Here is a 25,921-nt window from a genome sequence, read left to right as displayed (position 1 = left end):
AGGGTTAGACTTTATGTTTTCATTCTATTATCTTTTAACAAAACTCTTAAAAACAGAGGCGCTTTCTATATGACACAGGAGTAATCAGAAAGGTAACAGTAACAGGTCGTATTTTTTGAGTACTTTTTATGCCCCAGACATCAATCATCCTGAGTATGTTGCATGTATTACCTCATCCAATTTGCTTAGCATCCACCATACAATTCACTATGGTGAGTACTATTGTTACAGGATCTTTGGGGTATCATTTTTCTGGCTGGAAACCTGTGGCTGGTGACACCTTTGCCTGAGTTTTACTTGGGCCTGCTGGGCTCATTCCACCCAGTCGGCCTGGCAGGCTGTGCTTAGTTCACACTACCGCCCTGGCTTCCACGCCTCCAAGGGAGACTGTGAGTCAGGCGTGGAGCAGCGAGGGGTGTGTGAGCAAGCGTGGAGTACAGCCACTAAGCAGTTGGACACACCAGCTGCTGCCGTGGGACAGGCAGCTCTAGGTGCTGGCATGGGTGCCAGTTCTCTGCAAAGCTGTGGCTGGGCCAGGCGCACTACAAGCAGCTTCCCCAGTTGGCACTGTTTGTGTTGTAGCTGTTTCAGCTTGGCGGGTACTGAGTTCTTGTTCTGTGATCAGGAAGATTGAGATGCATGGACAAATGGAGGATGAGTAAGACAAAAAGGAGCTTTACTGAGTGATAGAACAGCTCAGAGGGAACTCACAGTGTGTAGCCCCTTTCCACATCCAGGGTGTCCCGTAGAGTGTGCAGCCCCTAGCAGAGAGGAGACCCTGGAGTGAGAAGCTCCTCTCTGCAGGCAGGTCGTCCAGTCGTCCCTGTATCTCTCAGCAGAGAGGAGGCTCTGGAGTGGGTTGCTCCCCTCTGCAGCTGATAATCCTATTTCTAGAGCTGTCAGCAGAGAGGAGGCCCTGGAGTGGGTAGCTCTTCTCTGTGGCTGGTTGTCCCAACATCTGCTCAGCTCTGATTGAGCCTGGGTCTTTTATGGGCCTCAGAGGGGAGAAAGTGTGCACCAGTTGGGTGGCCATAGGCAGGCCCAGAAAAGGCACACAAATTCCCACTCTGGTGGGACTGGCAGCCCCGCCCCCAGCCTTCAGGCCCTCCCTGGCCTGAAGATGGGGCTTCATCGAGGACCTGCTCCCTTCCATCCAGGAACCTGTCTGCCTCCTGCTGCCATTCATGGTGTCCAGATTCGGCCCTGATGTTGCTCTGAGTTTGGAGCAGTTCCTGACAGCTGAGAGAAGCCAGGCAGCAGGGACAGGCACTTCCAAGCCTGTGAGTGCACAGGGGCCCTTCCCACCCCCCGGCCCCCAAGAGTGTAGGGAAGCCTTGGTTTGCAGTGTGCTTTGGGCAGTTGCAGCTGTGCCCATGGGGGCAGGGTTTCTACCTGCTCCGTGGAGCAGGAGGCCTGGGTCTGCAGCTGCCGTTTGGGTGGCTGTAGCTGCGCGCAGGCAGGCGGGGCTCCCACCTGCCCCTGGGCTCCTGCCAGCTTCATGGAGTGTGCAGCCCTGGCCTTGCCTCCCTGTTGCAGCCAGCAGTGATGGCAGTGGCAGGCCATTTGGAGCAGCTGCTGCCATCACTATCATTACCATTTTATAGTTGAGGAGGCATAGAGAAGTGAGTTGACTTGCCCAAGATCGCACAGGTGGTGAGTGGTAGAATCCAGATTTAAACTAGACAGTGGGACTCAGACTGAGCACATAATTACTAGGCTGCCTGGCTTTAAGGTACTGAAAATTTCCTCTCATGCTAGGTGCAGTGGCTCATGCATGCCTGTAATCCCACCTACTCAAGAGGCTAAGGTGGGAGGATTGCCTGAGCCCAGGAGTTCAAGGCCTCAGTGAGCTACAATTGAACTGCTGCACTCCAGCCTGGGCAACAGAGTGTGAGACCCCATCTCTAAAACAAAAAAGGAAATTCCCCCTCATTTTACTTTTCCAGCAGCTTACTTCTTTACTTTAGCCACTGTAACAAACTATTTTCTAGAGAACCTGAATTTGTTGGCCAAATTCCACATAAGATGTGAATCAGAGCTGTCCCTCAGTCTTGGGAATTTTGCATCAGTCTCCAAACAAGAGCCAGAATTGCTTTTACAGCACTTGGTCTTTTAAAACAATCCCACCCTTGCAGTTCGCCAAGTGAAGGATTTGTGAATTTTTTAAAAATACAAGCCTTAATTTTTTTATTGAAAGGAATAATTTTATTAGACTGTTTAACATTAAAGACAGATGGTAGATTTGGAACATCATCCATGTGGGAGATAATAATCCATGCAGGGATATCTCAACCAAATCATACAACGAATATCCTAGGGATTAACCAAGAACACTCCCCACTTAGTTAGCAACTGAAATAGTAGAGCAACTTTAAAGAAGTATCAACATTATGACATCTATTTCTTCAGTGTCTCCTTCCCCTTACCAGTTTATTACAGGGTTTAGGAGCTTGAAAGAGCATTTGTATATACAGTAGTCCCCCTTATCTTTGGTGGATATGTTCCAAGACCCCCAGTGGGTGCCTGAAATGGTGGATAGTATGGAACTCTACATACACTATGTACAAATTTCTTTTTCCTTCTTCACAGTTTCATGGATAGAAGACTTGTTCTTACCATAGATCTTAGCAACCTCAGCATATGATTTTTTTTCTTTCTTTCTTCATTTGAGAACTTTCACCTTTTCACTTACAGGAAACACATTGTGGCTTCTCTTCAACATATCTGAATTGCCAGCATCACTACTTTTGCACTTTGGTGCCCTTATGAAGTAAAATAAGAGTTACTTGAACACAGGCACAGTGATACTGCAACGGTTGATCTGAGAGCTCAGAGGGCTACAGAGTGACTAATAGGCCAGCAGTGTCTACAGTGTGGATATCCTGGACAAAGAGATGATTCATGTGCCAGGACAGAAGATTTCATCACATGTCTCAGAATGTCATGCACTTAAAAACTTATGAATTTTTTATTTCTGGAATTTTCCACTTAATATTTTTGGACCACAGTTGACTGTGGGTAACTGAAACTGTGGAAAACAAAACTACAGATAAGGGGTGACTATAAGCACTGCAGGCATTTTTTTTCTTTGCAAATAGTTGACTTAAAAACAGCCCATGGTTTATTTTTAGGCTATTATCTGCATATAGATATTTTATTTTTTAATCATTTAGTAGCTTTCCTGTATGTAGCTTTTTTTTTTTCTGATTACTCTTTTTAATTTGTAATGTTAAGTGTGTGGAATTAAAACACAAACGTCACTTCCTAAACTTGCCATGGACTTACTGTTCCTTCACTCCACAGGCAGTGCAAAGGATGAGGAGTGAAGTCAAGCTATCATATTTATGTTGCTTTTGTTAATGACAGCACTCTGGCTAACCTTGTACTTCATTCACCCACTGTGGGTCTTGTCCCAAGAAATGATGACCTTGTTCAGTACTGAAAGGCTTTTAGTGGGAAGTGAAGGGCCCTCCATGTTGGCATTACACAATGGGCTTCTAATAGGCAGATATTGTGTTAAAGCAGAAATGCTTCCCTGTGGAATGTTTCTCTTCTGGCTTCTCCAGAGTGCACAAGGGAGCTTCACTTAGTGTCAGCTCAAAACAAAATTCATTTGCATACATGGGGAGGTGCTTTTTTTCTTATGGCAATTTCAAGAACTACATGTTCCCTGCCTCTTCTAAATTAATAAAATTAAAACCACGCAGATGTAGATGGAAATTATTTTTTGATTGTAGGAAGGAATGTGCCGAAGCTGACATGTCATTTTTTGGTAATTTGAGAAAACCCTATAAACACATCTTTTCAAGGAGATAGTATACGGAAGGCTCAGAGTCACAAAAATCAGGATGTGAAGCTGGATTATGCTACTTTTTCTTTTTTTTTTTTTTGAGATGGAGTCTCATTCTGTTGCTCAGGCTGGAGTGCAGTGGCTTGATTTCGGCTCACTGCAACCTCCACCTCTCAGGTTCAAGTGATTCTCCAACCTCAGCCTCCTGACTAGCTGGGGCCACAGGCGTACATCACCATGCCTGGCTAAGTTTTGTATTTTTTGTGGAGATGGGGTTTCACCATGTTGGCCAGGCTGGTCTCAAACTCCTGACTTCAAGTGATCCACCCACCTCAGCCTCCCAAAGTGCTGGGTTTATAGGTGTCAGCCATTGTGCCTGGCCTGATTTTGCCATTTATTAATTAAGTGTCTTTGGTCACCTTTTTTAACCTAGCTGAACTTCATTTTTCTTATGTAATTGACTTGTAGGTAGGATGTGAGGGTGAAGGCATGTAATGTGCTCAGCACAGACTAGTAGATAGAGGCCTTAGCTTGCTTGCTTGCTAATTAGTTCTTTCCCTGGAACTGGATCCTAGTTCTGTCTTTGATGACCACTATGACCTGAGGAAACCTGGTTTACCCTGCTGGGCCTAATAGTGTGAAACAGAAGTGTTAGTGACTCTTAGAGGTGATGTGAAGGGCGAGAAAAATGTGAGCAAGCATGAGGTGAGCCCCTGCTGGTATTTCCTATAGGTCATCAGCCTCTAGCTGAATGTGGGGAGGTGCCTCACTGCGGGAGGCCCATTATGAGGGGCTCCTAGTCAGATAGAGTCCATATATAAATCAGTAGCTACTTTTTAGGACATGGGAAGAATGGGAGGTAATGGTTAACAAAAGTCTGTTGTGTGCCAGTAGCTTTATATATTGCCTCATTTAATCTTCAGGAGTGATCCTGCAGGGAAGTGTACTTATTCTCTTCCCTCTACACATTTTCAGGCACAGAAACACATTCAGTGAGGTAAATAAGCACTCGTTGTGGAATGAGGTGGAGAAATCCAGATTTAAATCCTAGGTCTGCCACTTGCTAGCTACATGACTTTGAACAAGTCATTTACCTCTCCGAGGCTGAGTTTTCTTACCTGGAAATGGTGAGAGCAGAACTGTCTTACCTCACGGGACTATTGAGAGGGTTAAATGAGATAATGTAAGTAAAATGTCAGCATACAGTAACCCCATAATAAATTATCATTAGATTCAATATTGAGATTTGGTGAGATTGGTTTTTGACTGAAATATGGCTTTGAAAAATTCTATTTTGTTGAAAGGAAACACCTGACTTTAAGACACAGTAGACTGACCTTTTATGTAAAGAAGATCATTGACTTATAGAATTGCATGAACCTGTGGGGAAGGAGAAGGGTAGAGATACAAGATAAAAGCAGAATTATCTGGGCAGCTGTTAGATTTATTTATTATTTGAGCGTCAATTGGATTCATTTATTCTGTTAAAGACAATTTGTTGATAAAATGTACAAGCATGCTGGTAACCACTTTATCTCAGAATAGGGAAGAAAAAAGGGAAAATTATGACTGAGCTTAAGTCTGATGAATAGTGAAAAAATGGCTGATAAAGGGGAAATAATAGGAACCTTGTTGCTTTTCACTTGGGCACAGTTGAGAGTACAGGAGTTGGTACTGGGATGCTCTGGTGCCAGCCACTAAAACAGTTCTTTACTCTTCAATGTGAGGAAGCACTGTCTCATAATTAAGCACAGATGGACTAAGGAACAGTATGCTTCCCATGAATGGAGGTTTCCAGCAGGTAACAGATGATCAACTGTTACAAATGTCATGGATGGACATGGCACTGGGGGAGAGGCCATATTTTGCATGAAGTGCAAGTGAGGAAAAATAAAATTATATGCAGGTCAAATTTTTAAAATTCAAAATGAAAATAGATTAATTGAGTCACATTGGAAGGTGGCGGAAGTAACTTTGTAAAATAGAAAAACACCAGCGACTTAAATCTTCATGTTAGGTTAGGGTTTATTTGAAAATCAGCAACATGATTTATTAATTGATCTTCTGTTATTTGATTGCAGGAAATCTCTTTAAATCAGATGGACCATTTTTGATTCTTTGCTTAGAGTTTCCTATCCGGACTAGAAAATATAAGGTCCTTTCCAATTTTTAGACTTTATTATTTGAGGATATATTCTTTTCCATTATAAATTGTGAAAATTAAATATTCTCTTTAAGGAGAGAGAAAGCTTTATAATGTGAAGCAAAGACATCTGAATTATTGTATCAGTTTAATGTTCTGCAGTTACACCTAAAGATTTTGGGTTACTTATAAAAATAAAAATGAATCTTACTCAAGAGTTTATTAGCTACTATGGGAAAATTGTATTGAAGCCATACATTCTATCAGGCTATTTCTAATTGAAAAAACATTGTCTTTAAAACAGTTTGTAGATGGGATTAGATATTGATTCATATATTAAGATTCATGTTATTTTGTTTGGGAGCAGGACTAAAATACCTGACTTATTTATTAGGCTCTTTGAATACAGCCAATAAAGAAAGGAAGAAAAGCTCTTGCTATGTACCTGCTATGGTTTGCATGTGTCCCCCCAAGGCACGTGTTGGAAACTTAATCCTTGGTGCAATGGTGTTGGAAGTGACCTAATGAGAAGCGTTTAGATAGTGAGGGCTCCACTCCTTTGAATGGATTCATGCCAATTATAAAAGGGCTTGAAACTGTGAGTTCAGTCTCTTGGTTTCTTGTAATGCTCTCTTGCCAAGTAGTGCCTTCTGCCATGTTATAACACAGCAAGAAGGCCCTCACCAGATGCACTCCCTCAATCTTAGACTTCCCAGCCTCCAGCACTGTAAGCCAAATAAACTTTTTTTTTGTTTACAGATCACTCAGCCTATAGTATTCTGTTACAGCAGCACAACACAGACTAGTTCCAACAGTGTGTTGGGGTTTTTCACTTTTGCATTCTCATTTAAACTTCCCATCCCCACAGTGTAGTAAGATTCAGGGTCCTGGATTCTTGAGCCTGATTGCCTCCTGTCAAATTGAGGTTTAGTTACTGTGTGATTTTGAACAGGTTGTTTAATTTCTCTGAGCCTTGGTATCATCCAAAAAAAAAGGGGAGATGGGAGGGTAAAATAAGTGATTGCAGGCAAAGTGCTTGGCACACTGTATGTGCCAATGAATTTTAACTGTTTATTTTAGATTATTATTAGGTGTTATTCCACTTTCTAGATAAAGTTCTGCATCTAAAAGGATTAGACAGCATCAGATTAAAAGTTGCATAAAAGTTGCTTTATTGTGGTAGAAGATCTCTTCATGGAGAAGTGTCATGCAGTATTCTCTTACCTTTTGATGAGAAAACTGGATGTAGATCTCTTCCCCCTTTCCTCCCTTCATCTCTTCCTTCCTCCCATGCAGTTCCCACTCCCATCCATTTTCTTTCTTGCTTTTTTTTGAGATGGAGTCTTGCTCTTATTGCCCAGGCTGGAGTTCCGGGGCGCGATCTCGGCTCACCGCAATCTTCGCCTCCCACGTTCAAGCAATTCTCCTGCCTCAGCCTCCCAAGTAGCTGGGATTACAGGCATGTGTCACCACACCTGGCTAATTTTGTATTTTTAGTAGAGACGGCGTTTCTCCATGTTGGTCAGGCTGGTCTTGAACTCCTGACCTCAGGTGATCCACCTGCCTCAGCCTCCCAAAGTGCTGGGATTATAGGCATGAGCCACTGCGCCCGGCCACTCCCATCCATTTTCTTAAGCCTCCTTCTGCTTGGTCTTTCCCTTTATCTCTGTGTGTCATACTTACGACTAGACTTTGGGTCTTACTCAAATCCCTCTTCTTCAAGTGGCTTCTGCAAGTCCTTCCTTCCTGCAACATTAGTTTCTACTTCCTTTCTTCTATTATACAGTCACTTAGCAACAGGGATACATTCTGAGAAATATATTATTAGACGATTTTGTCATTGTACAAACCTCATAGAGTGCACATCCACAAACCTAGATGGTAGAGCCTACAACATACCCAGGCTATATGGTACAGCCAGTTGTTCCTAGGCTATAAATCTGTACTCATGTACTGTACTGAATACTGTAGGCAATTGTAACACGATAACTATTTGTGTATCCAAACATAGCTAAATATAGGAAACAGTAGAGTAAACATATGGTATAAAAGATTAAAAAAAGGGTATACCTGTATAGGACACTTACTGTGAATGAAACTTGCAGGACTGGAAGTTGCTCTGGGTGGGCGAGTCAGTAAGTGGTGAGTAGGAAGGCATGGGACTTTACTGGATATTACTGTGCATTACTACAGATTTATAAACCCTTTGCACTTAGGCTACACTACATTTATAAACAAATACTTTTGTTTCTTCAATAACAAAATAACCTTAGCTTGCTTTAACATTTTTTACTCTATAAAATTGTGAATTTTAACTTTTTGACTATTTTGTTATAACCCTTAGCTTAAAACGCAAACACATTGCACAGGTATGCAAAAGTATTTTTTCTTTATATCCTTATTCTAGAAACTTTTTTCTATTTAAAAAATTTTTAATTTTAATTTTTACTTTTTAAACTTTTTTGTTAAAAGCAAAGGCATATACATTCACACATTAGCTAGGCCTACACAGAATCAGGATCATCAATCTCATTGTCTTTCACCTTCACATCTTGTCCCATTGGAAAGTCTTCAGGGGCAGTAACATGGAGCTGTCATCTGCTGTGATAACAATGCCTTCTTCTGGTATACCTCCTGAAGGACCTGCCTGAGGCTGTTTTACAGTTAACTTTTTTTTCAGAGACAGGGTCTCTCACTTTGTTGCCCAGGCTGTAGTGCAGTGGCATAATGGTGCAGTGGCATAATCATAGTTCACTGCAGCCTCAAACTCCTGAACTCAAGTGATCCTAAGTAGGTAAGACTACAGGCTCATGTCACTGCACTGGCTAATTAAATTTTTTTTTTTAATAGAGAAGGGGTCTTACTATGTTGCCAAAGCTGATCTCGAACTCCTGGCCTTAAGCAATCCTCCCACCTCAGCCTCTCCCAAAGTGCCACCATGCCTGGCCCTATAGTTAATTTTTTTTCATAAGTAGAAGTACATTCTAAAATGATAAAAAGTACAACATAATAAATATGTAAACCAGTAGTATAGTCATTTACCATCGTTATCAAGTATTATGATATTATAATTATATGTGCTATACTTTTATACAACTGGCAGTGCAGTAGTTTTGTTCACACCAACGTCATCACAAACACATGAGGAATGTATTGGGCTATGACAGCTACAAGGTCACCAGGTGATAGGATTTTTTCAGCTCCTATACTGTCCTGTGGGACCACCATCATATATATCATCTGTCATTGACTGAAATGTCATCAAGCAGCACATTACTGAACTTTTTTCTTTTAAAAGTCATAGTGTTTTTCAGAGGCTGTGTTGCCTTTCAGTTATTTTTAATTCCTCTATTTCCTCTGAAGAGGCCAATGGTCCATTGAGTAGAGGCTTCTTGTCTTATCTGCATCCCTGTTCCACGTAGCGTCCCTGCCCTTCCTTACACAGAGTGGGCGCATCAGTTCATGGCGTTTACTCCAAAGCCATGACCCACAAGAAAGCATTATTTCCAGTGGGGGTCTTTAACACCAATCTTTTATCACTGATAATTGAATGAGCAATTCTGTTTTGTTAAGAGCTCCCTGTGGATGCACCTTTTGAGAACTGCTTTAGAAAATTTTTGTTTGGTCTAATATTACTCTCTTCCAAGCCTCGTACATAAATCAGAGCTTCTCAAGGAAGGATCAGTTTTATAGCAAAGTAAATATACTGTTTGAATTTAGCCACCTTTAGTTTCAACTTATTCCTGCTCCTCTTAAGACAAGTTTGTGTTTTTAGTAATAATCAGCTATTTCTCAGAGACTCTTAGAGTGGAGAATTTGTGAAGTGTTTTGAATCTGACTCTGAGACTCCTTTGTGGGGATACATTTGGCCAGCACAGCTCTGGTATTAGGGAAATGAACCTGCGAGATAGCTCACTTATCTGTACATTGGCAAATAGAGAAAGATAGCCTTGTAATAGAGAAAAAAAAATCTCAGAGGGGAAAGAAATAATAAAATCAAGCTGGCTTATGGTTTGTCAGTCCAAAAAGCTTTTAAGCCTTATCTATAAAGGTAGATCCACTTAATGTTTGTTCTGCATTTCAGGCATCATTGTGTGATAAGTGGTATAAATTTAGCCCCTTTAAGCCTGATCTCCTGGGGGTTGAGATTTAAGCGTTGGAACTTTATTTGAAAGGACTCTATTGATTGGGCTTTGATTTGGTCCTTCTTTACCAAAGAGAGGTACTAAATCATGGCTTAGCTTCCCTGTTAGGTGTTTTTTTTCTTTTTTGTTTATTTTATAGGCCTCTCTCTCCCTGCCCCCATTCTCCATGTTCCATTTCTAACTGTTCTGCTTAAAAAGACTAAAGTGGTATGGGGGGGGGGGGGGGAAGGGAAAGAAAAATCAACTGTCACCCTGTGAACTTAATTGATTCAATAAATAACATCTTTCAATTCCCAAGGAAAACCTCAGTCTTCACTTATGTCAATTAGTGTTCAGTTCAATAAGTGGTGGAGGTCTTAATTTAGATGGATGGGAAAGTTTGCAGGTCCTCACCTCCTAGGGAAGGAGTGTGCTTTTCTTATTTTAAAGTCATACCGTCTGGATTTATGCTCTACTCTGTAAATAGAAGCTTGAAAGAGAATTAATGTGATAGTTTTTATTCTTCCTGAAAATAGAAAGAAGACATTTAATTATTGTCCAGAGATTTGTTAGAATAAAAAAGTGAAGTGAGGGAATGAAAATTTTCTGGAATCTACTAGACTGTAAACTCCATGGGGGCAGGAACTATCTTGTTCATTCACCATTTAATCCCCAGTGCACGTAGTAGGTGCATAGTACATATTTGTTAACTGGATCTGTTGTTAAGGGAATAAGAACAAAAAGGGGCACAATGCAGGTTTTCTGTTAAGAATTCAGTTAAATTTCATTTCACTGGTTGTTTCGTCCCTTGTCCCCAATCCTCTTTCCCCTAATTCTTTTTTTTTTTTTTTTTTTTTTTTTTTGAGACGGAGTCTCGCTCTATCACCAGGCTGGAGTGCAGTGGCGTGCTCTTGGCTCACTGCAACCTTTGCCTCCCTGGTTCAAGCAATTCTCCTGTCTTAGCCTCCTGAGTAGCTGGGACTACAGGCACCCACCACCACGCCCAAGCTAACTTTTGTATTTTTAGTAGAGACGGGGTTTCACCATGTTGGGCCAGGATGGTCTCCATGTCTTGACCTCGTGATGCACCTGCCTCGGCTTCCCAAAGTACTGGGATTACAGGCATGAGCCACTGTGCCTGGCCTCCCCTAATTCTTTAAATGGCAGGTACCTCTTAAGAGTGCAGTATATACTATATCTTCAGAAATGATTAAGGATAACCTGTTTCATCAATTCCAAGACTGTCAGAGTTGGAAGAGATGGTGTAAAGCTGCTATTTACAAGTTCTAGTAAATGAACTGGTTGTGTTTCAGAATCACATTGAAATGGGATAGTTCCCTGACCCCTTCCCATGACTTATGAAGGGGTTGCCTCATTTACTCAGCAAGCAGCTCTCAAACCCTTGCAAAAGGGGGAGCACACAGGTGAGCAGGTGCAGATGCCAGGATGAGTGCTTTTGGGCAACCAGCAGGAGCAGAACTCTGTGCGGGCCTATGGAAGCATCTAGAGGTTGCCTTTGACCCTCAGAACCCCAGAGAGTGTGTGTTACAGTGTGCTCTTTTAGCTTTGTCATTCGTAGATGGCTTAAGTGTTAAACAGCTCAGTGGAGGGTCAGTGTGACAGCCTCTTGCACTTGCACCCGGCTCCTTGTCCTGCATCCAGGAAGAATCAGGTGGCGTGAACGAACTGAAGGGTGGTGAATGTGGAGGATTTTACTGAGCAGTGGAAGTGGCTCTCAGCGGGATGGGGAGCTGGAAAGGGGATGGAGTGGAAAGGTGATTGTCCCCTAGAGTTTGGCTGTCCTTGGCTGAATTCCTCTCTGAGGTCCTGCCATCAAGCCATCCCTCTGAAGTCAAGCTGCTTCTCTCCAATGTTCAGCTGCTTCTTCTCCTCTCTCCTCTGCAGCTCTGCCACTCCACCAGTGGGGACTGGGGTTTTTATGGGTACAGGATGGGGGGTGGGGTGGGCCAGGGTGGTTTTGGAAAAGGCAACATTCATATGGGTAAACAGGAATGTATATTCTGACTTTGGGCCACAGGTCCAGGCTTGAGGGTGTGGCCCTCACCAGGGACTGCCCTTTTCTACCCAGTATTTTCCTGCCACCTGTCCTTATCAACATGAAGTATGTTACACACATACAGACTCAGGCCTGAGCTTTGAAATTTCTGACTGAGTCAAACACACTCTTGGGTAGACTCTTGGGAGTCTGTTTTCTTTTGTGACTCCCCTTAGTAATGCTAGAGTGCAGCTGGGTATAGAAAGCACTAATCCCATCTAGCTCTCAGTGCCCTGACCTCTGTGGTCTATGTTACTCCTTAGTAAAAGTGATCAGCCTGAGGTACCTAGCAGAATGATTGGTGGAGCTGTGACTAGAACTCAGGTCTCCTACCTCTGACAGTGGTGCTCCTGGTCCTGTGGTTTGCTGCTTTGGTTTAGCAAACACTCCTTACTACTCAGCATTCTCTCAAGATCCAGTAATACTTCTTCCTTCCAAGATAACGGTAGTATTTGTGGTGATGGCCAGGCAGAATCTGAAGGACCTTCTGAATCCTCAAGGAAACACTAACTTTAGTTTAGTCTACTTTGATGTTAAATATATTTTATTGTCTTCTCTAGCGATGCCTTTGATTACCCTCCGTCCCCATCCCTGGGCTTAGATCCCAAGTAGGAAGTCCCTGCCTTTTTCCTGCAGGCCCACGTGGTGTTCACAGCCCTGCCTAATCATAAGAGGATCATATGGGTGCCTCTTAAGGGCATAGAACTCTGGTGCCTGCTTGAGTCCCATTAAATCAGAATTTTCCTGGGAGGGGCCTGGGGATCTGTATTTTAAGTTCCCCTTATCATTATTCTTCTCTGCAATAATTCTCAGGCTCAGGTCTCTGAAAATAGCAGCTCCCTTTCCCATGGATCCAACTTTGATGTCCTGGAGACCTCAGTTTATAATTGCATCATAACCCTGTCTTCCCACTTGAAGGTTTATCCTCTGGTCTGTAAAACTTGTCCTTTAAGGAGGAAAGGAATTTATGCTTTCTTCTTTCTTCCAAGGTAGAATTTTTCTGGACAGGATGCCGAGTAGACAGGTGGGTATGGACAGTAGCAGAATGAACATTGCAAGAAGGTTCATGGAGGCCTTTGAAAAGGAAGAGGGTGCCTGTGCTGTTTCCCTGGCTTTATTATTTAATAGTTGTGTAACTTCGGGGAAATTATTTAAACCTCTTTGAGTTTCTGTTTCCTCGTCAGTAACATGTGGGTAAGGATAGTACTTATTTGGAGGTTTTATGTGTATTAAGGTGTCCTAGGTCAGCTCTTGGGGCACAGACTTAGTTTGAGATTTGCCTGCAGGCGGTATTGGAGAGCGCACTCAGGAACAACTCTTGTCATGGGGTACGGGAAGGGATTTTTGAACTGCAATGCACTTGCAACAAAGGTCTTAGCTGATCCCTTGGGGAGCTGAGGGTTGGATGCTCCTCCGAGTTGTCCCAAATTAAGGGAAGGGGGCCAGGTCTTTATACCCCTGTACATACCAGTCATCCAATGATGTATGCTGCCCCTGGAGGGACATGACTTCAGGTAAGGCAGCTCCCTTTGGCAGAGGGTGGCTGTGTGCCAGCAGCAGCCTACAGTCTTGGTGGAAAGGGAAGGAGTGCTTTAGTTCTGGGAGGGGTCTCAGTGGTACACCATAGCACTCGCTACCCCCAGGTAATGCACATAAAACCCCAGCAGTGAATCTAGCATATTTGTAAATGTTCAATGAATATTAACTACTGCCATTATCATTCTAGCTCTGGCAGGGCCACTTTCAAGAAGTTATTTAACTACTCTTGGGCTGTTTTCTTATGTTTAAAATGGAGATCATAAGCTCCGTTCTGCCTATGTCCCTGAGTAGTTCTGAGCACATGCGGAGATAATGTATGTGAAATTGCTGAGTAAAATATTATAAAAATGTCAGGTATGGCTATGAGCCTACTTTGTTGAAATGAATATATGGCCATGACCTGGATTCTTTGAAGGGAAAAGGTTGTGATAAATGTAAAAGTACTTGTCTGTGAAATAGGGCATTTTAATTTTTTTTTCCTTCTTTCTATAGGGAATTAGAATCATGGAGATGCTGCTAAAGGAACAGTGTGGTGCCCCCTTAGCTGAATAAAGAATCATCAGTGAGTACCAAAAGCAAAGTCAGAATTATTTACGCAAGCCATATTTTCATGCTTATCAGCCTGGTATTCTACAGCAGCCTCCCTGGGCTATTCGCGCTGCACATTTCCCAGTTATATGCACAGAATACTATTTCACAGGTGTTTTATCTCTTCAGTACTTTTATTTACTTGGTTCTTTGATTTTCAGAGCAGTTTTGTATTACATGCTGGGTTACAACTCTATTCAAATTGTTAAAACTGTTGCACAATCTACCATGATTGAGAGCCTCAAGGTGTCATAGATTTGTAAAGACTGCAGCTCAGATTAACTGAGGCTTAATGTTTTTGTTCTGAAAATAATCAAAGGAAGGCTTTAAAAGTGTAATTGGAGCAGGAAGAGAAACAAGGAAGGGGCATGTTGATTGGCCAGTGAAACAAATATCTCTTATTAGTCATATGTATTTCCACTGATTGTGGGTAACTGCCTGAAATGCTATTGAAAGGGATTCTGAAGTCTTGAGAGTAATTCCCAGGCTCTGGGTAAGAGTGCCTTGGTGGTTAACAGTGTCTGCCATGGGCACAGGATGGAAGGAGGACAGCACTCATGCTGAAGCACGTGCCACATCTAGTTTAGGGCAAATGGTATAGGGTTAACAGATAGTGGGGGATTGCAGAACTACTCAACTCCCTACCCCCACCTCCTAAATTTCTATTGTCTGAATCAGGGAGAATGGTCTTTATAGTGGAAAGGGCAGGGCAGAGTTATTTAAGAAAGAATCAAAGCCCAAAATAAATGAGTATGATATGTTTACATCTTACAGAATTTATAGGCCTTAGGTTTTTTTGTTTTTGTTTGTTTGAGATGGAGTCTTGCTCTGTTGCCTGGGCTGGAGTGCAGTGGTGTGATCTCGGCTCACTGCAGCCCCCACCTCCCTGCAACCTCCGCCTCCCAGGTTCAAGCCATTCTCCTGCTTCAGTCTCCCGAGAGGCAGGAACTACAGGTGTGCACCATCATGCCCGGCTAATTTTTGTATTTTTAGTAGAGATGGGGTTTCACCATGCTGGCCAGGCTGGTCTTGAACTCCTGACTTCGTGATCCACCTGCCTCAGCCTCCCAAAGTGCTAGGATTACAGGTGTGAGCCACTGTGCCTGGTCAGGCCTTAGGTTTTTAACATCTGAGAGTTGAAACCTTTGAATAAAACAAACTTTGCCTTGGGTAATGTAGAATTACCTCAGGTTTTCTTGTGTTGGTTTAAAAGTTGAGACACATGGTCTTGTGTAAGCAACCTGGTATTCTAATTGTGATAAACAATAAAGTGTGAGAGCAGTTAACCAAAAAGAAGCAAAAGGAACATCATATACAAGCACCTTGGCGTGTAAAGCATGCTGTCCAGACCTGTGAATGAACATCATTTGGAGAATTGTAAAGTCTTTCTGCTTATTTGCAGGTTGGACTCCATTTTGATTAATATTAAACCTCTGTATACTTAATACATATTAATAGACTCCTTTATTACTGGAAAAGCTAAACAAGATAATTTCACTTAGCATAGGCATACACATAGCAGGTGCTCATAAATGTTGGAATTGAATCTAAATATGGTTTACTCCTACACCCACCCTGTTCCTTAAAAAATTATAGAGAACAACTTGGCCACATCTCCCTGTTTTTCTCGGCTAGCATATTTGTGAGGCTCACTAAGCACCTCTTGTACTTGCATGCTTAGGCACAGATCCCATCTTACTCTGGAGGGTGGGATCTCGAGTCAGCTCCAAGGTAAATGAGGGAATGAGGGGTCTCCATTTCCATGGGAAAGGTATACACCTATTGGTCTTCAAACTTCAAATTCGTGTTTTTGAAACTTTCTTGAGCATCAGAGTCATCTGGAGGATTTGTTAACACAGATTGGTGGGCCCCACTCCCCAAGTTCTGATTCAGTAGGTCTGAGATGGGGCCTGAGCATTTGTGTTTCTAACAGATTTCCAGGTGATGGTGATCCTGGTCCTGGGGCCACACTTTGAGAATGGCAGTTTTAAATGAGTTCACTTCTTTGGGTGGAGACAGATGAAATGCCAGGGCACTGAGAAAACTAATAGCTAAGAGTTAGATATTGTCATGTATTCGGTCAACTTTTGATTAATAGGAAGGATGATATTTGTATGGCTTTTCCCTGATTTTAGCATCTCAGCTTCTTGTTTGCCCCCTTTTTTGTTGCTTAAATGTGGCCAGGCTCTACCCTGGAGCAAATGCAGTTGAAAAGAGGGGAAGTGAGATTCACATCAACTCGTACTTTAAATCAGTTTGCATTTAAATTGTTGGTAGTGAAGATGAGCAAATTAAACAAGTTTACAGCATTACCTATTGTCTTGTTACCCATGTTCTGTGTTTTGTTTTGTTTTATTTTGAGACAGGGTCTCACTGTTCTGTCGCCCAGGCTGGGGTGCAGTAGCGCAATCACGGCTCACCATAGCCTTGACCTCTGGGGTTCAAGCAATCCTCACACCTCAGCCCCCTTAGTAGCTGGGACCATAGGCGTGCACCACCACACCTGGCTAATTTTTTCCTTTTTTATAGAGGTGAAGTCTCCCTATGTTGCCCAGGCTGGTGTGTTTTTTATGTTTGTTTGTTTGTGTTTTTGTCCTGTGGTTGAGGGCTAAGCCATGAACTCAGGGCATCGTATTTGTGAAAAGCAACTTACTCTCCTCTCTTAAGTGAAATGGTCGAGGTCTGAATATAACCAGGAGTTTAGTACAGGACAGTTGCATTTAATGCATTCAATGCAATGAAATTTCCTGAAGGATTTATATAATTCAAACTCTCAAAATTCATGACCAGTTTTCTCAGAGGAGTAACTGTAAAGTAGGGGATATATGTATATGTATGTATGTACTCTTACCACATAAATCTACAATTTGATGTTGCATCGAATGCTGCCAGCTTATTCCTTTCCTTTTCTCCCATTTTCTTGACTATTTTTACAAAGTTTGTCAAGTTTGAAATATGCCTATTTTAATGGAACTTTTTAATTTCTCAGAATTAACTGTATGGAAAATGGAGGGGGTGGTTGTAGGTGGGGGTACTACTGTTTTCATTCGTTGTAAAATGCTACATTAAAAGAAGTGGGGGAAATTAGCTCTATAGCTATAATAAAGTAGAGGTCATAAAACTACAGCCTGTAAACCAAATTTAGCTGGCTGCCTGCTTTTATACACGAAGTTTTATTGGAACACAACTATGCTTCTAACTATGTTCAAAGCTACAACTGCAGAGTTGAATAGTTATAACAGTGACCTTATAGCTACAAAGCCTATAATATTTACTGTCTGGTCCTTGAAGAAAATTTTTGCCTACTGATTGAGTGTCCTAAATTAACATCAAGGAGTGTTGTGGTGCTTGTTTGGCCTTTCAAAATATAGTGTTTGATCACGTCTTACCCCTAAAGTTTATAGTTTGACAGTTTGTTTTTCTTGCATTAGCTCTAACGTCAACACTTTGTGAAGACTTGGCTGATTTTGTATTAAGACATAAAAAGGTATTAAAATGATAATAACAGGAAGTTAAAATACCAGCAACAGTGGTCACTAAAATTGCTCATAAAGTTCCAATGCGCGTACACAATGGAGTAGACATATAGGCATTTAGTTTGGCACATAAAGTGGCACTGTGATGAGGCTAGAGGGTAGGTGCTATTTATAATTTACTCAATTTTTTCAGCTTTGGAATTTTGCAATTTTTAATACTTAAAAGACGTTTTGTGGGATTTGCAGAAATCTGCATAAGGAGACAGTATTTAATATTTTTATATCATACCACATTTTAAATTTGCATAATTTAAATTCACCTAGAAAGTGACTACGTTCTACATTGTACCTAACATTAAAGATACTTCACAGAACTCTCTGACCTGTATGTCCAAGTGGGCATTTGAAAATGAGAAAGCTTAGAAGGTGACTTTTGTCATGAGCCAAAATGGAGACACATAAATCTCACTAACCAATATGCTTGTGGCATTGCTGTTGACATATCCCTTTGATAGATTTTTGATTTCCTGTCATTTTTGAATAAAACAAATAACCCTGACAGCTGTCTGTTCTTGCCACTGGCAGTTGGGAGATCAGACTTGGTGAGATTTGACAACATAGCAGAGTTCTATCACACTGGAATGATTAAGACCTCAATTTTAGCTATATCTTAACTCTTCTCTGAACCAGCTCCTTTGGGTAGTTGGACTTAATAAAATGAGGTGCTTGCCTTGTTCGAAGATCATTAGGAGGGAGAAATGCAATTTCAAGAATTATCCGTAGTGATAGAATTCAAGTGGACTCTGAAGAGTTGCTTCAGAAAAGAGGGCAAATAAGTATTGATTGGTGAGACATGTTTATGAGGTGATAAAGCCTGTTTGCTTTCTCTTGCAGGAGAGCTGTATCCGTGTCTACTTTTTTATTTATTTTTATTTTTTTGAGAATCACTTCTTGGCCACAGCATATCACAGACACAGTTTCTGGAATGCAGGTTTGAGGATACAGTGTTGGCAGCTTCAAGAAGAGAAGACCTTCTTGCCAGGACATAAAATGATACCCTCCTCTGGGAGCCTGCTTCGAATAGTGGGACTCAGGGAGATAAGACCTTCTTGCTGGATTTTTATGACACAATCTCTTTATAATTTTACAAATAAAGGAAAAAAGACCCATGTAAGATATGTGTGCCCTTCCTCAGGGTGTTCTGCTGGTTGTCTGGTGATGGTGTCAGGGCAGCTAAGGACAGGATAAAGGCCGGAGAGGGTGCTTGTGCCCTTATGTTATCAGCACCGTTGTTCATAGGATTTGTGAGGGGATTCTGGAACCAATAAGGGAGTTGAACTGGTACCTGATTCACGGGTGGACTGGAACAAACAGGAATCTACCAGACCTATGTTGAAGCTAAGCCATATTTATAACAATGTTTAAGATTCTCAGAAATCAGGAGATTTTTTATCCTATCCATAAGTAATATGTAACTGCCATAAGTATAGCTTTTAGAATGTAATATGTAAACTGTGATTTGGTCCTCTGAAAAAAAAAATGAAATGAAGAGTGGGAAGGCAGTTTCTTTTCTGCTAATTCGTTCTGTGATGGTGAGCAAGCAAATCATTAACCTCTCTGTTTTTTATTGGGCAAATGGGGATAATCAGGCACAGGTCTTTCCGCCAATGCGTTATGATGATTAAAGAAGGTAATTTTGTGCAGGGTTTTAAGTCAACAGACAGACCTGGGTTTGAATCCAAGTGCTGGCACCTACTTGCTCAGTGATCATGAACACAATTTTAAATCTTTCTGAATCTCATTTTAAAAAATTTGTGAAACAAGATGATAGAATTAATTTTGTGAGATTGTTGGACTGATTTGAGATCATGCCTATGAAGTACCTAGCACGCTGCCTAGTACATAGTAGAAGTCCAGGAAATGGAAGCCATTATTATGTAAAACATTTTGCAAAGGTACTTTTTAACTGTAACGTAAAGTGGTACTACTGTTTGAAACTTAGATGGCAGTAGTTTGCATTTCTCGTGATCAGAAGCCAAAATATAAATACATACTACCTAAAAAATCTTGAAGAGAGGTAATAATTTGAAATTCATCTTCTTAAGATAAAAATCAGGGCAGGGTGTGGTGGCTCATACCTGTAATCCCAGTACTTTGGGAGGCCGAGGCGGGTGGATCACAAGGTCAGGAGTTCGAGACCAGCCTGGCCAATATGGTGAAACCCCGTCTCTACTAAAAATACAAAAAAATTAGCTGGGCATGGTGGCGCATGCCTGTAATCCTAGCTACTTGGGAGTCTGAGGCAGGAGAATTGCTTGAACTCAGGAGGTGAAGGTTGCAGTAAGCCGAGATTGTGCCACTGCACCCCAGCCTGGGTGACAGAGCAAGACTCCATCACAAAAAAAAAAAAAAAATTCAGGCCGTTACTGGAGAGTCTTTGGGAAATTTTTTTTAAAAATGTCTGAAAAATTTTCCACTTAATCCGTTGATGAATTTCAAAGCAATTATATTTTTTCATACAAGCCTGCCACTGTGAGTCTGTTCTTATTGTATCTGAGCTCTTCGTGCTGCCTGAATTTTGTCTCTTAATTTCTTTTCAGCTTCATAGTGTTTCATTCTTCAATTGTGTTGGAGGGAAAAATAATGGTAGAAACTAAAACACACTTTGACCTTTTTTTTCCAATTTGTAAGTGGCATTTGGTAGGCTTTTGGAGTAATAGCCTATTTCAAAAAATAAGGGGTGATGCAAATTATTGTGGAAGTGAGAGGCAAGAAATTTGTATTTGGAGGTTGACATTAGAGTAAGTTTAACCCTTCACACTCAACAACTCCCATCCTCTGAAGGCAGGAGTTCTCAACCTCGGCTGTCTGTTAGGATTGCTTGGGGAGCTTTCTGCAATTCTGATGCCTGGGTTGCTTCTCAGACCAAAAATCAGAATCTCAGGTAGTGGAACCAAGGCATCAGCTTTTAAAAAACCTCCTTTGGTAGTTCCAGTGGGCAGCTAAGAACACTACAGTGACTTTTAGGTATTTGCAGACATTATCTAATTTTTTTCTTAATATCTCTGTGGTTGGAAAGGATCTTTGTAGCAGGAATTTTTTTTATTAGAAATAGACTGAGGCACAGAGAGGTTGAATTTCTGCCTTGTGTGCCCGGTTCCAGCACAGTGCGGTTGTGTCGTTGGTCTTTTTTAGTATTTCCTATTTCCAATTTTCTAAGAAAAGACAGAATTAAAAAAAAAAATCTCCTAGTTTTTTATTGGCAACCAATTCAGAATTGTTTAAAACATTGTGCTGGCCAAAACAAAAAATATGTTTGCCAGCCAGTAGTTTTTAGCCTCTGCTTCCAGAGTGTTAAGGACAGGCCTGAACATCCTGGCCAAGCTTTAATAGATTTGCATTTTTGTACTCTGGATGTACGTTGTATTCTGCCTCTCCTCTAAGACTACCTTTAGATGTATCTTCCTCCTCATTCCTAAATAATCCTCAGGGATTACTTTTCCTCACTCAGTAATTTTCCCCCTGCAGGCAGCTATTGCTTCCAGCTTCACATACATGGCTTAGAAATTTTATGGTCTTTTTTTTTTTTCATTTACTTTTTTTTGAGATAGGGTCTCACTATGTTGATCAGGCTGGTCTTGAACTTCTGGCCTCAAATGATCCTCCTGCCTCTGCCTCCCAAAGTGCTGGGATTACAGGCTTGAGCCACTGTGTCTGTCCTCTTTTTGGAATTAATTAGGGCTTGTTAATTTTTTTTAATTATATGTTTTGTGATAGAACATTTAGAAGTCCATGTTTTTTATTCTGTACTGTGTAGCTTAAGAAATGTCAAAACCAGGAGTACAGCCTTATTGGGCACACTAGAAACAAGAGTGGAAAAGGGTTAATTCACAGACCTGGCTAGTCTCCTCCTGTCTTCAAGGCGATGATTTACCCTGTGATTCTCAGACTTCACATGTACCAGAAATCTTTAGGGCAATGTGCTAACGTGCAGGTTCTCAGTCCCTTTCCCCAGCGATTCTGATTCGTGGAATTTCAGTTGATCATTCAGGACACAGTATAAAGTTCTTATGCAGAGAGAAGCTGACTTGAACTATCCCTATATGATTGAGGTGCTTTTACCAGGAAGGGGCTTTTATAGTTTCAGTCATATATGGATGAAAAAGGTGCTGTATTCTTTTTCTATGAACTACTTTGTGTATTTTATAAGCAGTATATATGTACTGATACTCGTTTATCAGACATTGTGCGGTGCATGGTGTAGAAAACTCAAGGTTATTCTTTTAACTTGCACATCTTTTTTACTTTATTTCAATCATTTACATCAAACTATTTCTTAATTTAGTATACATTTCTCTGCTTTTGCAAACACAGTCTACTGGGGATAATTAAATCTTTTCAGAGTCGTCATATATGTTTTTAATTCTTTCAGGTCCTACTTAGTTTTGTTAAAGTCCCTACACTGAAGGCTCCAGATACATTTGCTCTTTGAGTTCTACCATGGTTTTTAGAGTTTTTCTTTTCCCTCACTTTTATCTGTCATTTATCTCTCCCATTACTGTGCCTACCTCTAGGAAGCTTTCTCTAATTTGCCCTGGGGTTGGGAAATTGTGTAACTGCATACTATATGTTGAATAAGAGTAGAGAGGATTTGAATGAGGTTTTGAGAGGCTGTTCTAGCAATAAAAATGAATGTACTTTGCTACATTGACTTGGTGACATTATTTCAGTGGCTCAACTCTCTTCCTCTAACTTACTTCTTTATCCTCATCTGCAGTTGTCATATTTGTGACCTCGCGGCAAGTGAGATATTGCTAGAAATAATTTCTCTTGATCAATAAACCATTGTCTCCCCCAGCTGTGTTAGTGTTTTTGTGTATTCAGTTCTATAATGTGAAACTTAAGAGGATTAAAACTCAAAAAATGATCAGGCCAAATTTTTATGTGGGATGAAGTGTTTCTGATTCAGTGTTATTGTGATATAGAGCTATAAATTAGTTGTTTACCTATGAAATTCCTTCCTGCAGTCATTCTGAAATAAAGTTGTTACAGCTGATATTTATGTGTGCATTCTAATTTTGGGGGGTATCCCATCTCTCAGCCAAGCTTGTGGTTATCGTTTATAGTAATAATCCTAGTCCTTTTCAGCTGCCCCAGATGAGGGTGTTATCCTGACCATACGATGTTAGCTCCCTGCCTTCCCTCAAGGTGAGACATTAGAGTTTCTTCCAGAAATAAGCAGAGGCCACCATTATTGAGTGACCTGGGTGGGCCAGGTGCTAATGGAACGAAGGACCAGGACCTGCAGAGGGAGAAGTAATGAAGCCCAACATGGACAAACAGAATGAAGCCAGGTGTTTCCAAAGGGTGAAGGAGAGAGAGTGTAGCTTCTTGTTGGCCTGTGAGGCTCAGCTCTATTTTCTGTACTTTGTTTCTATGTTTCGTATTTATCCTTTCATTGGTCCTCATTTTACTTGAATGTGTTTGGGTGGGTTTCCGTGCCTTGTTACCAGAATGTCTTGTCCACACCCTGTTAATGCCCTTCCTTTGCTAGAGCCCAGGTATGGTGATGATCCTTCCTTTAGGGGTAGAGCCCTAAGTTCAGCCAGCATTTATTGAGCATCTGCTGTGTGCAGGAATACGGCAGGATTTGTTTTCTCTTTTGACTTGATCCAGTGTGTCACTAGGAGGCATGTATCATTATATGAGGGAGCTTTAAAAAGTTCATAGGAAAATGGGATTAAAAGATAAAAATATAAACTTTATTTCTCAGAATAAGTTCTATCAAATTCAAGAGACTTTTTAAAGCAATGATACCAGCCATTTAGTCCATCCCTAAAGAACTGAGGGTCTTGGGAATTTAACCAGGTCAATGCAGTCTTTTTTACATTATTAACTGAAGAAAAATTGGTTGCCTTTAAAGGTTTCTTTTAAGATTAGAAAACAAAAAAAGTCAGAAGGATCCAAGTCAGGACTGTAAGGTAGATGCCTAATGATTTCCCATGAAAAATCTCACAAAATTGTTTTTAATGAGAGGAATGAGCAGGAGCATTATTGTGGAGAAGGCCTCTGAGGAAGCTTTCCTGTGTGTCTTTCTGCTAAAGCTTTGGCTGACTTTCTCAAAATACCCTCATAATAAGCAGATGTTGTTGTTTGCCCTCCAGAAAGTCAACAAGCAAAATGCCCTGAGCATCCCAAAACACGGTTGCCATGACCTTTGCTCTGGACCAGTCTGCTTGTGCTTTGACTGGACCACTTCTACCTCTTGGTAGCCATTGGTATGATTGTAGTTTGTCTTCAAGATTGTACTAATAAAGCCATGTTTCATCTCCTTGTGCAATTCTTTGAAGAAATGCTTCAGGATCTTGATCTTACCTGTTTAAAATTTCCATAGAAAGCTCCACTCTTGTCTGCACCTGATCTGGGTGCAATGATTTTTACACTTATTGAGTGTAGAGTTTGTTCAACATTAATTTTTCAGTCAGAATTGTATAAGTTGAACCAACTGAGATGTCTGTGGTGTTGGTTATTGCTTCTGCTAATTGCCATCCTCTTCAACTGGGGCACAAACAAGATTAATTTTTTTCTTAGAAATTGACGTGGATGGCCTGCCACTGTAGGGTTCATCTTCAGCATCATCTGGTCCCTTCTTAAAATGAGCTATGCATTTGTAAACTGCTGATTTCTTTGCAGAATTGTAAGACATCAATGATTTCATCATTCATCCCAAGCTTCACCATAGATTTGATGTTTTTGTTTCAATCTTAGCAAAATTTATGTTGTTCTGGTAGGGGCTCTTTTCAAACTAATGTTTTAGCTTCCTTAGTACCTCAAACCAGATCCTGTTTAGACATATTATAACAACTTAGTATGAGTTTATTTTGGTGAAAAAAATTGAAATTCATGCATAGTTTTTCATCATATGCATTTTCCATGAATTTTTAAAAGATTCCGTGCACTGACAGATGGCAGTAGTGGGAACCAATTGATGGTAAGACCAGACACAGTTACCTCTTGGGTATATCAAACAATGATTACTTCTTTAAAGGATGCAGAAGAAAAATTAGCATAGGATGCACAGTGGAGAGATCAGCAGAAACACATAGGTTTGTGGCCCCAAAGCTCACCAGCAAATGCACGGTTGTGAATGATAATGTCTGAGTGAGAGAAGGGCATGTTATACCTTTGGTGAGATAATAGCTTCTCTCTAGCCCAGCCTTATATACAGAAGGGTGGAGCTGGCTGCATGAGACCACCTCATCTGAGTCAGGTAGGAGCTCTGCAGTACACAAATTGCAAGGTACAGGACATTGAGGTGTAAATGTTTACCTTCAAGCTGTTCTGATGGTTACAGCCTGGTTTGAGGACATCCTTGAATTCAGGCTGCAGTATCAGCACAGTGTTTCCCTGATGTCTCAGGGCAGGAGGGTAGCATGCTGACTTGTGTGGGCTAGTCCTGCGAGCCTGAGAACCTCAACACAAGCCTTGGAAAGACTGAGGAAGGTGGAAAGGGAGAGTCCTAAGAATGGCAAAGTCACTGTGGTAGCGACTCAGGACAGAAGTTAACTGAAAGAAGCTTAACTTACAGAATTTTGAAATGCTGTCTTCAAAATTTTAAATGCAATATTTTATACCTTAGCTGCCAATTGGTAAAACCTGGGGAACTTTAAAAAACACCGATGCCAGGGTCTCACCCTCAGAGATTCTTTCTGGTTTATTGGTCAGTGTTGCTGGCCCGATGCAGGCCCCAGCATCAGGGTTGCATGTAGCTCCCAAGGTGATCCTGAAGCCATGGGCAGTTATTCCTACCAAAGCCAGAAGTCATGATGTTCTCTTATCAGTAGTAACCTTTAGGAAGCTTGCTGGAGAAGGAAGTTTGAGACAAAAGATCTCTCCTTTCTAGTGTTTTACCTCAAGTCCTTCAGAAAAATACAATTCACTGTCCTAGAAAAAAGTGCCTCAGTGCCTCTTAAATGCTAATAGAAGAAAAGAGATTCTAAAAATACTACTTCGTGCACAGCCTGTTTGGTTATGATCAAAAGTTTAAGTTGCATTTGTTGGAACAACCCCTTGCAGAAAAAGGATCCCACAGTAACTCCAGACACTTGATTGTCTTGAAGGGTTAACCTGAGTAACTGCAGGGCCGGACCTTAAGATGTAGCTGTGGACTGCATGCTGTGCCAGAGGCAGCAGAGAGAAAATAGC

General features: G+C 41.2%; 1 protein-coding gene across 5 annotated transcripts in view; it reads left to right on the top strand.

Annotated features, from left to right (window-relative positions):
- Window positions 1–25,921, top strand: part of PRELID2 (PRELI domain containing 2) — a 130,998-nt gene that overhangs the window by 56,250 nt on the left and 48,827 nt on the right. For 2 of the 5 annotated variants that reach the window (XM_003310887.6, XM_001155985.6), the window contains 2 exons: window positions 14,145–14,214; window positions 18,611–22,772. In XM_003310887.6, coding sequence (XP_003310935.1) covers window positions 14,145–14,204 — 60 coding nt within the window. In that variant the 3' untranslated portion in view covers window positions 14,205–14,214; window positions 18,611–22,772. Of the gene's footprint in view, window positions 1–14,144; window positions 14,215–18,610; window positions 22,773–25,921 lie in introns of those variants that run through there. The other 3 variants (XM_063811550.1, XM_009449882.4, XR_010157355.1) reach the window with 2 other exon arrangements.

Source organism: Pan troglodytes, chromosome 4 (assembly GCF_028858775.2).
Source record: "Pan troglodytes isolate AG18354 chromosome 4, NHGRI_mPanTro3-v2.0_pri, whole genome shotgun sequence".
NCBI classification, from domain to species: Eukaryota; Metazoa; Chordata; class Mammalia; order Primates; family Hominidae; genus Pan; species Pan troglodytes.
This window is presented reverse-complemented; position numbering and strand designations above follow the sequence as displayed.